The following is a 13,214-nucleotide window of genomic DNA, read 5'->3' on the forward strand; positions in this document are numbered from 1 at the left end:
AAATTGCCAATGAAAGCCATATGATATGATATCACCTCATACCCATTAGCATGGCTACTATTAAACAAAATACCACCCAGAAGATAACAAGTGTTGGTGAGGATATAGAGAGAAACTGGAACCGCTGGACATTTGGTGTGAATGTAAAATGCTCCTGGGGAAGTTTGGTGGTTCCTCCAAATACTGAGAATAAGCATATTATCCAGTGACTCCACTTCTCAGTATACTGAAATCAAGGTTGTAAAGAGATATTTGTATGTCCATTTTCATAACATCATTCACAACAGTCAAATATCCACTGACGGGTGTGTGGATAAATAAAATGTGTTAAATACATATGATGGAATATTATTCAGCCGTAAAAAGGAAGAAACTTCTAACATGGTTGATCCTTGACATTATGCTAAGTGAAATAAGCCAGCTATAAAAAGATGTGAGATATACGTACAATAATCAAATTCATAGAGGTGGAAAGCAGAATGGTGGCCAATGGGCTGGATGAAGGGACAATGAGGAATCATTTAATGGGTACAATATTAGTTTCAGTTTTGAAAATGAGGGTTCTGGAGATTGGCTGCACTAACCATGTAAATTGAGTTAACACTACTTAACTATACATTTAAAAATGGTTAAGATGATAGATTTTATATACATATTATCTCATTATTTAAAAAATAATTATAAATAACAAAACTTGGAAAAATAACAGTGTTGGCAAGGATGTGGAGAAAATGGAACTCCTGTGTGTTGCTGGTAAAAATGTTAAATCGTATAGCTGACACGGAAAACTCTGGCATTTCCTCAAAAAGTTAAACATCAAATTACCATGTGATCCTGAAATTCCATTTTGAGGTACATATCCTAAAACAGTTGAAAGCTGGAATTTAAATGGATCTTTTTATGTCAGTGTTCACCACAGTGTTATTCACAGACCAAGTGTCCATCAACAGATGAATAAACAAAATGTGGTGTACATGTACAATGGAATATTACTTAATTGTAAAAGTAATGAAATTCTGACAAGCTACAACGGTGGATGAACTCTGAAAACGTTATTCTAAGTAAAATAAGCCAGACATAAGAAGGCAACTATTGTATGATTATGTTTGTATGAAGAACTTAAGTAAATTCATATAGAGAGTAGAAGAGGACTCAAGGGAGCTGAGAGAAAGGGAACAGAATGTTACTAAGGGGTCCAGAGTTTTTGTTTGGGATTATGAAAAAGTTGTGAAAATGGACAATAGCAGTGGTTGTACAGCACTGTGAATGTATTTAATGTCAATTAATTGTATAAAAATGGATAACGGTAATTTTTTTTACTTTAAAAACTTTAACACAGTAAATTTTATGTTATGTACATCTTATCACAATAAAGAATAACTTTTAGAGTAAAAACAAACTCCGAAAGTAGCTCTAAAATAGCTTTTTGAAGTAAAATCTTTTTAATTATTAAAAAAAAAAACCACAGAACTAAGAATCCTAGTTTAAGTTTACTTTTTTGTTTTTTAACCTGTTTACTGTCAGCTTTTCAGTTGATCCATAATCAACAAATTGCACCAGGACAGCTAGAGGATTAAATTCTTTAATGGAAACAATCTTTGCTCTATACCATAAGCCATCATCATATTCTGCAAGGCAAGGCATTTCTGAAAAGACAGAAAAAGGGAAAATTACATTGCCTTTTATTTTCTTAAAAATATATATGCTTTGAAATACAGTAAAGTACAAAGATATAATCCCCATATACCTGTTACTCAGAATTAAACACTCAACAGCCATATGTTGGCTTGTGCTCTTTTTTCTGTTTATATACCCTGTTTTTCCTAATTCCTAAATTAGGAAAATGTTTGAAGAAAGACATTTATCCCATTCTCAGAGTTCCTACTTCTACCTCCCATGGCTTAGACCATTCTCTCACTCCTCCCACTTCTTATATGCCCCCAATTTTTTTCTTTTGGGCAGCTGTCTTCTGCAAAGGATAGTAAAATGGGTTCTATTAATCCTACTTTTAATTTTCCCCTCCTCCAGTGCAATTCCATTGCTCTCTAGCTTAACATTTTTCAATGGCATCTTAACTGTTTGCAGTACCAACTTCTTAGACTGCAATTTATAAGGTTCTGAACCGTATACTCCCAACCCACTCTGACCATATATCCTCAACATGTTACCCAAACAGATTCTTTATTCAACTCCTTTAATATAGATTCCATACGTATTTAATAGGTACTTGCTTATGAATCAACTTTCACATATGCATACTTAACTTTAATTCCACAATAACTATAGAAAAATGCACAAACAATATATGGATAGATAGCTCTGTGAATTACCGTATCATGCACAGACTGTGTAACTTCCCTTGAGAGAAGAACACAAGGAAGGAACTGTTTCTTCTAGACTATAAATTAGTTTACTAAAAGAAAATATGATAATGAGCTTATTTTTTCACTCATTCAACAAATATTTATGAGCACCTACTCATGCAAGTTGCCTTCCTCAAAAGCTAGGGACACTGCAGTACAAAGTATTCCTGCTCACAGTGCCCCTTCCTAGGAGAGGAGGCAAGGGAGAGGAGGTGGTGGAGAAGGGCAGGGCAGGGGAGGGAGGTTGGGGGGTGCGGGAGGAAGAGCAGCAGGGAAGAAGACCTGCGGTAGGGGAAAGTAGAGCAGAGGTCTTGCTATATACATTCCAGAACTTTCCAGGCAGGGAAAAGGGCAAGTGTTGTTTATCAGCCAAACATGGGTCATAAGTGATTAAAATCTTATTAAGTAGCAGATAAGACATTAGGCTCTAGCTTTCCTTTGCTAAAGTATCCTCTGATAAGTACAAACTACAAGGATGAACGCACCTCTATACATGACATGGATAAAATGTACAGACACCGCTCAGTATTTCAGGAACTGTCAACACAGGTAATGAAATGCATTTTCCAAGTAGGAGAATCCCATGTATTTAATAAAGGATGGTAATATATATTAGAAAGGGGAAAAGCACAATTTCGTCCATCCTGACAGGACAGGACACAATGTGAATTCCCCTGCCCTCACACCAAAATTCTCTATTTAGGTGGCTTGTAATGAAATTAAGTGCCATTTAGGTCTAAATAACAACTCACAATTTTGAGCTACTGGCAAAACCTCAAGCTCAGAAAAGCCATCTTCATGCAGTCAAGTGTCCACAGGCAGCCTGAACTTTGGAAAATCAAAGTGCCCTAAGGCATGAGGCCAAGCGTATAAAGTGAGGGCAATAAAAATACCAGTTAACCTTAGAAACAACTCAATCTCATCAGCATTGAAACAAAACAATGATTTCATTAGGAATCCCACTTTCCTGAAAGACTAGTACCTGTTCTGAAGTCTGTCAGAGGAGGGAATGTCTCCATATTCTTATTGAACCTCCGCAGTGCCTCCTCTAGGCTCTCCGACTCAGATTCCCAGCCGACTCCACTGTCTTCTGTGTCACTGTGCTGGTTAAACAAACTACAACTTTCGACAGATTCAAGACAAATATATACCTGAGTTGGGGGAAGGGAAGGGAAAAACATTCAAATTCTGTAACTTTCAGTATTCATAATATGGGCAAAAGTACTGCAGGAAAGCCTCCAATAGTGGCCCCATGGTCCTTATAGAGTTAAGTCCTCATATCAAACCAGACTTGTTCTCTGTGGCTGAAAAATGCCATAGCATGATGGTATGTGACTACTGAGCTCAGACTGTAAAAGATGTGGCCTCTGCCTTGGTGGTGCTTGGTCCACCAAGGGGCACGCACATGCATGTTAGCAGGCCCAGGAGAGGCCCACAGAGCAGAAGCCCAGCACCAAGCTCTGGAATTGGATCCTGCAGTAGCACACCCCTCTTCCCACACCTTGACTGCAACCTTGAGACCCTGGATTCCTGACTTTTATGTGTGTTGTTTTAAGCTGCTAAATTTGGGGTAATTTGTTCTGCAACAATAATAACTAGTTAAAAATCATTATAAAAACCAACAATAGGTTACACTACTATGTTCTCTGATGAAATTACGGAGCAAATCCTCATCGCTTGTGAAGGAATAGTTAACTGTGTAAAAACAGCTGAAGGACTGCTCTGCCACTTAATCTGCATTTCTTTTTCTCTTGTTAGTTAAGTATATGTAATTGAATTTTCTTTAGTGTACTTATTCACTCAGTATTTATTGAGTGCCTACTATGTATCAGGCAGTATTCTAGGTATTCCAGGGACACACCAGTGGCCAAAACACAAAAATCCCTATCTTCATAGAATTACATTCTAGTAGGGAGATGTAAACAGACATAGTAAAGAAAGTGGTGGTGTGTTAGAAGGTGATAAATAGTATGAAAAAACAGAGCAGGGTAAAGAGTACTTAATTAAGTTCAATGTAGGAAGAGGACAGGGGAATGAGATGTCTGAGATTTCTTCGGTGGCAGTAAATTCAAACTTAAAAACCTAAATATTTCATTTAAAGAGCTATACGTTACTGGGAAAACCCAAAAGTGATTAAGAAACAGTTGCCTTACTAAGTATAAACAGTGTTTGAAGAAGAAACTATAGGGTAGGTAAACTAGAGGTCAGCAATTGTTAACAAAGTCAGGAAGATAGAAATGTGAAGAATCCATCCTAGAGTTAAGACCATAACCAACCGTGTTACTGAAATTACATACTTCACTGGGTGAGACAACGTGCTTTACTTGAACAGCATAGAGTTCCTCAGGGGGAGGCAGAGATGAAGACAAATATGGTGGTAAAATAGGAGTCTCTGTTTCAGGCAAAAGCAAATCCTAAAACAGCACAAATAAATTCAAATTTCAGAATGACTATTACAGAAAGCCACTACATTATTAAAGTTCATAACAATGCCAGTTTACTTTCTTAACAAAAAGCTAGCTGAGACTGTCACAAAACAATTTTGTTGTAGCAGGACCAAAATGTGGTAAGCAATCAAAAGATCTTTAGAATGCTTTTGTCTCCTGCCTAAAAAAAAAAAAGATGTTAACCACCCCCCTCCCCCACCACAGGAATGTTTTTTTACATATTATTATTATATTTACACATACACATAACATTTTAGAAGAATGGTTATCAAACTGACACTGCTCAGTGGGACTGGGGTGTTTGAGGTGTAGAAAGGGGGCAACTTCTTTCCTTTTCACATTTCTGTAGTATTGCATTCATTTTTAGAGTATGTATTTTATAATAAAAACTAAAATAATATATGAAATGCCAAAAGAAGATTTAAGTTAAAAATCATCAGAAAAGTGTGCTCTCCCTTAAGCTCTATAAAAGGATAAAGAATAATTAAAAATTATATGATTCCAAAGAGGATCACGGCAGTCAGCAGTTGTTAAAAGCAAATATATATAAAAATATAGGTGAATTTTATTAACTTATAAAAATCCTGAATATGGTACTTGGTATAAATAGTAAAATAATCACATTCAAATTTGTAGACTCACTTATTATATTAACGATTCCAAACTAGTAGCAAAACAAACATACCTGAACCACTTAGCTGATCTCAGCAAAAAGTGACTATCCACTGCTAAAATTTTACTGATTTGTTACAAAACACTTTACAACAAGCATATTTTATTTTTGTAATTATAGAAATTATTTTTGTAAGTTTTTTTATTTGGCTGGGCCGGGTCTAGATGCAGCATGTGGGGGTCTAGGTTTCCTGACCAGGGATTGACCCAGTGCCCCCTGCATTTGTGAGTGCAGAGTCTTAGCCACTGGACCACCAGGAAAGTCCTTATAGGAATTAAATTCTACTTTTAAATCATAAAATTTTACTTATCAAAACACTTTCTGCACAGCAAAAAGCACAAGTGACAAAAGATAAAAACGGATAAACTGGACTTCACCAATATTTAAAACTTTGGCGCTTCAACGGATATCATCAAGAAAGTGAAAAGATAACCCACAGAGTGAGAGAAATATTTGCAAATCATGTGTGATAAGGGACTTGATCTTCATACCTATCCAAAGATGGCTAGGAAATAAGTCAAGATAACAAGTGTTGGTGAGGATATGGAGAAAATGGAACCCTGTACAATACTAGTACCAAAGTAAACTATTGTAGTCATTTGGATAAGTTTCATAGTTTCCTAAAATGGTAAACAGTCATATGACTGTGTAATTCTCATGACTTAGTAATTCCACTTCTAGGTCTATACTCAAGAGGAGTAAAAACAAACATTCACTTAAAAATTTGTACACAAATGTTCATAGTAGCTTTATTTACTATCTGTAAAGGTAAAAACAATCCAAATGTCCATCAACTGATGAATGGATAAACAATATGTGGTGTATCCATATAAAGGAACATTATTCAACAATAAAAAGGACACATACAATATGATTCAACCTTGCAAACATTATGGTCAATGAAAGCCAGTAACAAAGGACTATGTACTATGTAATTCACTTTCTAATGAAACATCCAGGACAGGCAAACCCACAGAGACAGTTTCCAGGAAACTGGGGGGTGGAGGGAGGTAGGAAGTGATTGCTGCTGGTGTGGAGCTTGTCTTTGACATGAAACATTATGGAATTAGGTAGCTATAATGACCACACAACTCTGTGAATATGTTAAAAAACCATTGACTTATACACTTTAAAAAGTTAAATTTTACGGTATATAAATTATCTCAATAAAGCTGTTATAGAAGAAAATGCTTACTTCCTCATCTTGAACGAGATTCTTTGTATTGATGAAGTATCCAAAATTTCAAAATATTTAGATTGAAACTTACCTCAAACCTTATTTCCCATCTCTCTTCCTCATACTTTTTATTGTAATCTGTTGGATTCTGAAATAATATAGTATTATCAATGAAAACTTTATCTATATAATATTGTTTTAAGACACTTTCATATTTCATCCCACAATAACTGTGCGCATGTTCTTGTTGGCATTCATTTTCGCTTAACTATGGGAAAATTTAGTGTTTTGAGTAATTTAATATTGCAACAAGAAGAATCCTCAAATTATGTCAGAAGCATGTCAACAACTGTAATTAGTTTTTAAGAGTGGGAGCTCTTACCTTTGATTTTAAATGGCCACAGTGAAGAGTACATACATCTGGCAAAGACTAAATGATCTTTATAAAACCCGTTTAACAGATGAAACACTTTTACACAAACACACAGGGACACACACGCACACAAACCATACACTTCTCTGCTCAACAGAAATAGCTGGCTGTAAGGATTATGTGTACAAAGTTATGTAATAGTTTTCCATTTGAGAGAAAAAAGTAATTTCCTTCACTGCACTGACCACCCACTGTCTGGTTGTGTACTACAGATAAAATGAATATTCAAAAACCTAATAAGTGAACTGTAAGTCTAACAGTATCTTGCTATATAAAATGTTCATGCTATTATTTATGGTGTGTACCCTATTTCGATAAAACATTTGTGGCAGCCTGCAATATGAAACTATATCTATAACAGGCTAATTTTTTTTTAAGATATTAAACACAGAGGCACCAGGCAACTGGAATGGGCTGTTTACTGAAGCTAAGCTTAAAATCTGGCTCTGAGTTCCTACAAGTAGGCAAAATGAGGTAAATGTTGTAATATCAAATATGGGGAAAAAACATTTTATCTTGGGAGTCGATTTCTGGCAGCAAATTTCATTATGATTTTATCATTCACATCTGCATTCAAACAATGCCAGAGAACATGAGCTGCTTATTAGGTTTGAAGATACAGAAATAACAAGTGAATTTTAGTGCAATTGAAAAGTTTTTTTAAGGACATTTATAAAGCTTTCTCAATAAAGAATTACAAATCCTCTAGGCTCTCTTAACAAATCAGACATGTAGGACTATATGGAAGACTTGAGGCATGAGACAAAATATGACAAATTTTAACCGTATTTTACTTTATAGATTTTTACAGAAACATACTTTACTTACTTCCTTCAGTATTTCCTCAGATTGTTCAAAAGTACAATATTTATGGTGTGCCAAAAAGTAAGAAAGTGACATTCCATCAAAATAGAGATGAATAGGTAATTTCCCCCATGGATTTTCTGGTAGTTCCTATTTAAGTTCAATAAAGGAGATCATTACTATAAAAACATTACTAAAAAATCCGAAGATTAAAACTTATATTCAGGAAAAATGGAATTGGACTTCTGACAATCACAGTATTACTTGTTTGACTAGTGACTCATTCTGTAAAATTTCCTTCCTGGTATTTTGGCAGATAATGAAGCAATAATTCTACTACTTTGGTTGTTATAAAATACATCTACATGCCTATAAGTAGAGAGTTTTCTAGTTATCAGAAAATAATATATTATACATCATCTTTAGATGATACTAATAATTTATAGTAAGTACAAGGAGAAAGATAAAGTATGCTCAGGGGTAAATCAATGAAATTTAGTTAAAAATCCCCAAATGGCAGGAATCAGAAGAAATCAACAAGTCCAGGAGTCATATAATGGTTTTAAAACTCGTGGGTCCATTTACAGATATCAGGTACCTAACACGTACCTGAGTGATGAGCTGACCATCCCTCACTTGATACCAACTTGGTCCAAACTCAGGTCTCTGCTGAGTTGGTGTACTGATCTCCCAGCAGATCTCCTGCTTATACCTCTCTCTCCTGTCCAGTTTCCACCATTCAGAATGAAAACAGCACAACATGGGGTCGGATCACATCCACTGCAGCTTTCCCATTCCAGCTCCTTCCCAGTCTGCTCCCGCTCCATGAATGCTCCAGGCATCTTTGGCCTAGAGCTCTCTGCACTGTTCTGCTATCCACACGGTGTCTCTTCTCACCATTTAAAGGTTTTAATCAAGTTTTATCTTTTAGGGATGTCTTCCCTGACCACTGTATTAAAATGTCATCTCTCCCCTGCCTGTCCCTCCCTATATGTGTTTGTGTGTGTGTATATATTTTGTTTGTTTCCCATCACTAAAATGGAAGCTCAACGAAGACTGGACTCTGACTCTTGCTGCATCTGCAGGCCAAAGACAGTGTCCAGCAGGTAAGAAGCACCCGGTCAGTGCCAACAGTCGTCAGGCAGAGTGGCACTTCTGGGGGAGGTCAGCTATGGTGGCAGGGATGCGGGCAGCACCAGCATGGTTTCTGAGAAATTGAGGGCCTTTGGTACACTCCGGCTGTTCTCCAAGGCTAAGCCAAGCAGCAAAGTAAGCCACCTGCATAAACTCAACAGTACCATTTCTGAGGGACCTCCATGACAGCCCACACAGGCTGTCAACAACCGTACAGGCTTCTCCACCATCTTATTTGTGTCCGTTGTTCTTTTAAGATCTTTGTCAGCCTATCATCACACCTTTTGTAGAGAAATAGTTCCTTACTGTTTTATATCTTGGAATCTTCAAACAAGATCCCTGTTAATCTTGTCTTTACCTCACTGCTCAGGAACCTCCAATGGGCCTCCTGACTGATATCTGCTTCTCCTACACGCTATTTCCACCACTGTTCCTCACAAAACTTCCACTGTTCTAGCAAACACATCTCCTCAAGACATGTTCATTTCTGTCCCTGTGCCTACCTGAACACTGCATTTCCTTGGTCAGGAGAACTTCACTGACTTTCCCATTCCTACATTCCTATTACACTTCACTGTTTTTTACCAGTCACCAGTTCCCAGCAAGTTCTTTATGGTGTAAAGTCTTCACGTTTTTGTCTTGTGTCTCACTGTTTCACTAAGTAGACAAGGCCTTTGATGAAGAGAATTACCTGCACCTAACATAGTGCACACACAGCACCATCTTGAAAACTATCATGAGCTTCATTTCCTCCCATGTCAAAGTAAGTTGTTAATAAGGGATCTTCCTAATTACTGACTTTCTTGCTTCTGGGAAGTTCTCAGGAACTTTCTCAAAATTGGCTTTATTTAAAATGAGCCTAAGAACAAAAGTGCCAACTTCTTTTATATTAATGAGTAGTTTACAATCACATAGGAACATAGTTCTTCATTAAAAAAACCTCACAGATTATGTTACCTGTAACACTTTATGACAGATAAACTAAATCAATGATACATACTTTAAATACAAATTACCATAACGTGAATTTCCACTTCTCTCTTTGAAAGCAGCTCCTGAAGGAGTTCTACTGCATCTGGTTGCCAGACATTCCCAACCTATTTGAGATTAATAAACTCAGGTTCTTTCACAAGATAAGAGCAGAAAGTAAATGAAGATACACAAAAGTAGCCATAAACAGAGAACACTAGAGGAGGACAAAATACAGGCAGTTTGCAGAGAGAATCATGGGTATATAATAAAAAAAAAATCTTAAGAAACTAATAATTTGGAAGTAACCTAGATGTCCACCGGCAGACAAATGGATAAGAAAGGTGTGGTACATACATACAATGGAATATTATTCGGCCATTAAAAAGAATGCATTTGAATCAGTTCTAATGAGGCGGATGAAACTGGATCCTATTATACAGAGTGAAGTAAGTCAGAAAGAAAAACACCAATACAGTATACTGAAGTGTATATATGGAATTTAGAAAGATGGTAACAATGACCCTATATGCGAGACAGCAGAAGAGACACAAATATGGAGAATAGTCTTTTGGACTCTGTGGGAGAAGGTGAGGGTGGCATGATTTGAAAGGGTAGTGTTGAAATGTGTATACTATCATATGTGAAGTGGATCACCGGTCCAGGTTTGATGCATGAGACAGGGTGCTCAGGGCTGGTACACTGGGATGACCCTGGGGGATGGGATGGGGAAGGAGGTGGGAGGGGGTTTCTGGATGGGGAACACATGCACCCATGGCTGATTCATGTCGATGTTTGGCAAAAACCACTACAATATTGTAAAGTAATTAGCCTCCAATTGAAATAATTAAAAAAGCAACTAATAATTTATATCAGCCTCCTCAAATATTATTCTCTTAAAGCATTTTATGATTTAAAAATGTAAACTTATACCCCCCAAAAAAGCATGTTTAGTGATGGTGCTGGTTGCTCAGTCATGTCCAGCTCTTTGTGATCCCACGGACTGTAGTCCACCAGGCTCCTCTGTCCATGGGATTCTCCAGGCAAGAATACTGGAGTGGATTGCCATTTCCTTCTCCAGAGGATCTTCCCAACACAGGGATTGAACCTGGGTCTCCTGCATTGCAGGCAGATTCTTTACTGTTTTAACTACAGGGAAGCCCTAAAAAAAAAAAAAAAAAAAAAATTATAAAACTTAAAAAAAAAAAAAAAGACCAACATGTCAATGCAATGTTTGTATAATGACTACAATGAGAGTCAAAGTGTTAGTCGCTCAGTCGTGTCCAACTCTTTGCGATCCCACAGACTGCAGCCCACCAGGCTCCTCAGTCCATGGAACTCTCCAGACAATAATACTGGAGCGGGTAACCATTCCCCTCCACTGACTGAATCCAAGTCTCTCACACTGCAGGCAGATTTTTTACTTCTGAGCCAGCAGGGAAGCGACTGTTACCTTTTATGTTGAGGTTCACATAGCCAGAACGGGGGCTTCCTGCCAAAAGCCCATGAGAAGTCCCAGCTTAGTGCCAGTGCCCTGTGAGTGAACATCTGGAAGCAGATCCTTATCTGTCAGTTCTTTGGATCTGCATTTCTGGTGCACATCTTTGCTGCTGTGTAACCAGGGATGCTAAGCTAAAACCACTCAGCTAAGCTGCTCCCAATGCCTGAACCATAAAAACTGTACGAATTTTTTAAAAAGTTTATTGTTGATTCAGATCACTAAATTTTAAGCTTAATTTGTTATGTAGCAAGGGATAATATGCTATTCCTTTCTCTGCTCCAGCTTCCAATTTCTTGAAACAGTAACTAAAGATCAATAATTTCAAATAAAATTCTCATCTATGAAGAAATTATATCTCTTAAATTTATTTAATGTTTTTATATCCTTTAGTATAATCCTGTAGTTTTCTTCATAAACACCCTTTAGTTGTCTTTAGTAAGCTTATTTCTAAGTATTGTATTATTTACTGAAATAATTTCATTTCACATTCCAATTTCTAAAATTTATTATTAATAAAAAGGCAGTACTTAAAATTAACCACCCTACAAATCACTGTTTACTCACAGGTACGGTGTTATAGAGCTGACAAGGAATACAAAATTGGGGTGTATCAGGATACAGTAAAATAGGATAAAGATGACACTGTGGAATCTTCTCAGTGAATCCATGATCTAAATATTGTACCTAACATAGAAAAAATAAAACTTGTAATTAAAATTTACTACTAAAAACTAGGGGACAGAAGGGACTCCTTCTGTTATTTCTTTATTAAAAAGAAAATATTCCAGAAAGAAAGATAAATCTAGATTTTTAACAATCTCCAGACAAAAAAGTAACATCATTATTTCCTCATCCCAGAGTGTTATCAAACCTCACTGTCAAAAAGTTTTCTTACACATGAACATTTTTTCTTGAGAATAACCAATTTTTTGGAGGATGTTTAAATCTTTTCTTTTGTTTTTCCAAGCATTTTAGAAATCCTAATTTCCACTTAATGAAAGAGTATTTGTCAAATTCTCAGTTTTCCTCAGACAGCTTCAGTTTGAGAAACTGCATGTATTGTTCCCTTCTTGGAGAATCACATGCATAACAAAGGTTCTGAGAAGTTCTATGAGAAAGAAACTTGTTTTTAAATCATCCAGTGATCCTCAACCTTTTTTGTAAAGTAACTTTCTAAAGACTTCATTTTTGAAAGAATTTTGGGTTCACAGCAAAATTTAGAGAAAAGGTACAGAGATTTCCCACATAGTCCCTCACCTCCCATCCCACCTCTCACACTGTAACATTCTGTACAACAATGGTAATTTGTTATAATCATGAACCTATATGGATACATCATAATCAAGGTCCACTGAGGTTACATCAAGGTTCATTTAGTGGTATACACCTTATGGGACAGACACTGTGAAAACACAGGGTGTTTCATTGCTCTAAAAATCCTCTATGCTCCACCTATTCAATCCTCATTGTTGTTCAGTTGCTAAGCCGAGTCCAACTGTTTGCGACCCCATGAACTTCAGCACACCAGGATAGTCCTTCACTATCTCCCTGAGTTTGCTCAAACTCATGTCTATTGAGTCAGTGATACCCTCCAACCATCTCATCCTTTGTTGCCACCAGCATCAGAGTCTTTTCAAATGAGTCAGCTCGTTGCATCAGTGGCCAAAGTACTGGAGCTTCAGCTTCAGCATCAGTCTTTTCCAATGAATATTC

The 13,214-nt window shown here is 36.7% G+C and overlaps 1 protein-coding gene across 3 annotated transcripts in view; it reads right to left on the reverse strand.

Moving 5' to 3' along the window:
- The window catches only part of RNF17 (ring finger protein 17), a 115,302-nt gene that overhangs the window by 4,511 nt on the left and 97,577 nt on the right, over positions 1–13,214 (reverse strand). For all 3 annotated transcript variants that reach the window (XM_060394510.1, XM_042255122.2, XM_060394509.1), the window contains 7 exons: positions 12,066–12,185; positions 10,048–10,128; positions 7,922–8,047; positions 6,752–6,808; positions 4,661–4,777; positions 3,346–3,514; positions 1,511–1,646 (listed from right to left, as the gene is read on the reverse strand). In XM_060394510.1, coding sequence (XP_060250493.1) covers positions 1,511–1,646; positions 3,346–3,514; positions 4,661–4,777; positions 6,752–6,808; positions 7,922–8,047; positions 10,048–10,128; positions 12,066–12,185 — 806 coding nt within the window. The remainder of the gene's footprint in view (positions 1–1,510; positions 1,647–3,345; positions 3,515–4,660; positions 4,778–6,751; positions 6,809–7,921; positions 8,048–10,047; positions 10,129–12,065; positions 12,186–13,214) is intronic.

The sequence above is a fragment of the Ovis aries genome, chromosome 10 (assembly GCF_016772045.2).
Source record: "Ovis aries strain OAR_USU_Benz2616 breed Rambouillet chromosome 10, ARS-UI_Ramb_v3.0, whole genome shotgun sequence".
NCBI classification, from domain to species: domain Eukaryota; kingdom Metazoa; phylum Chordata; class Mammalia; order Artiodactyla; family Bovidae; genus Ovis; species Ovis aries.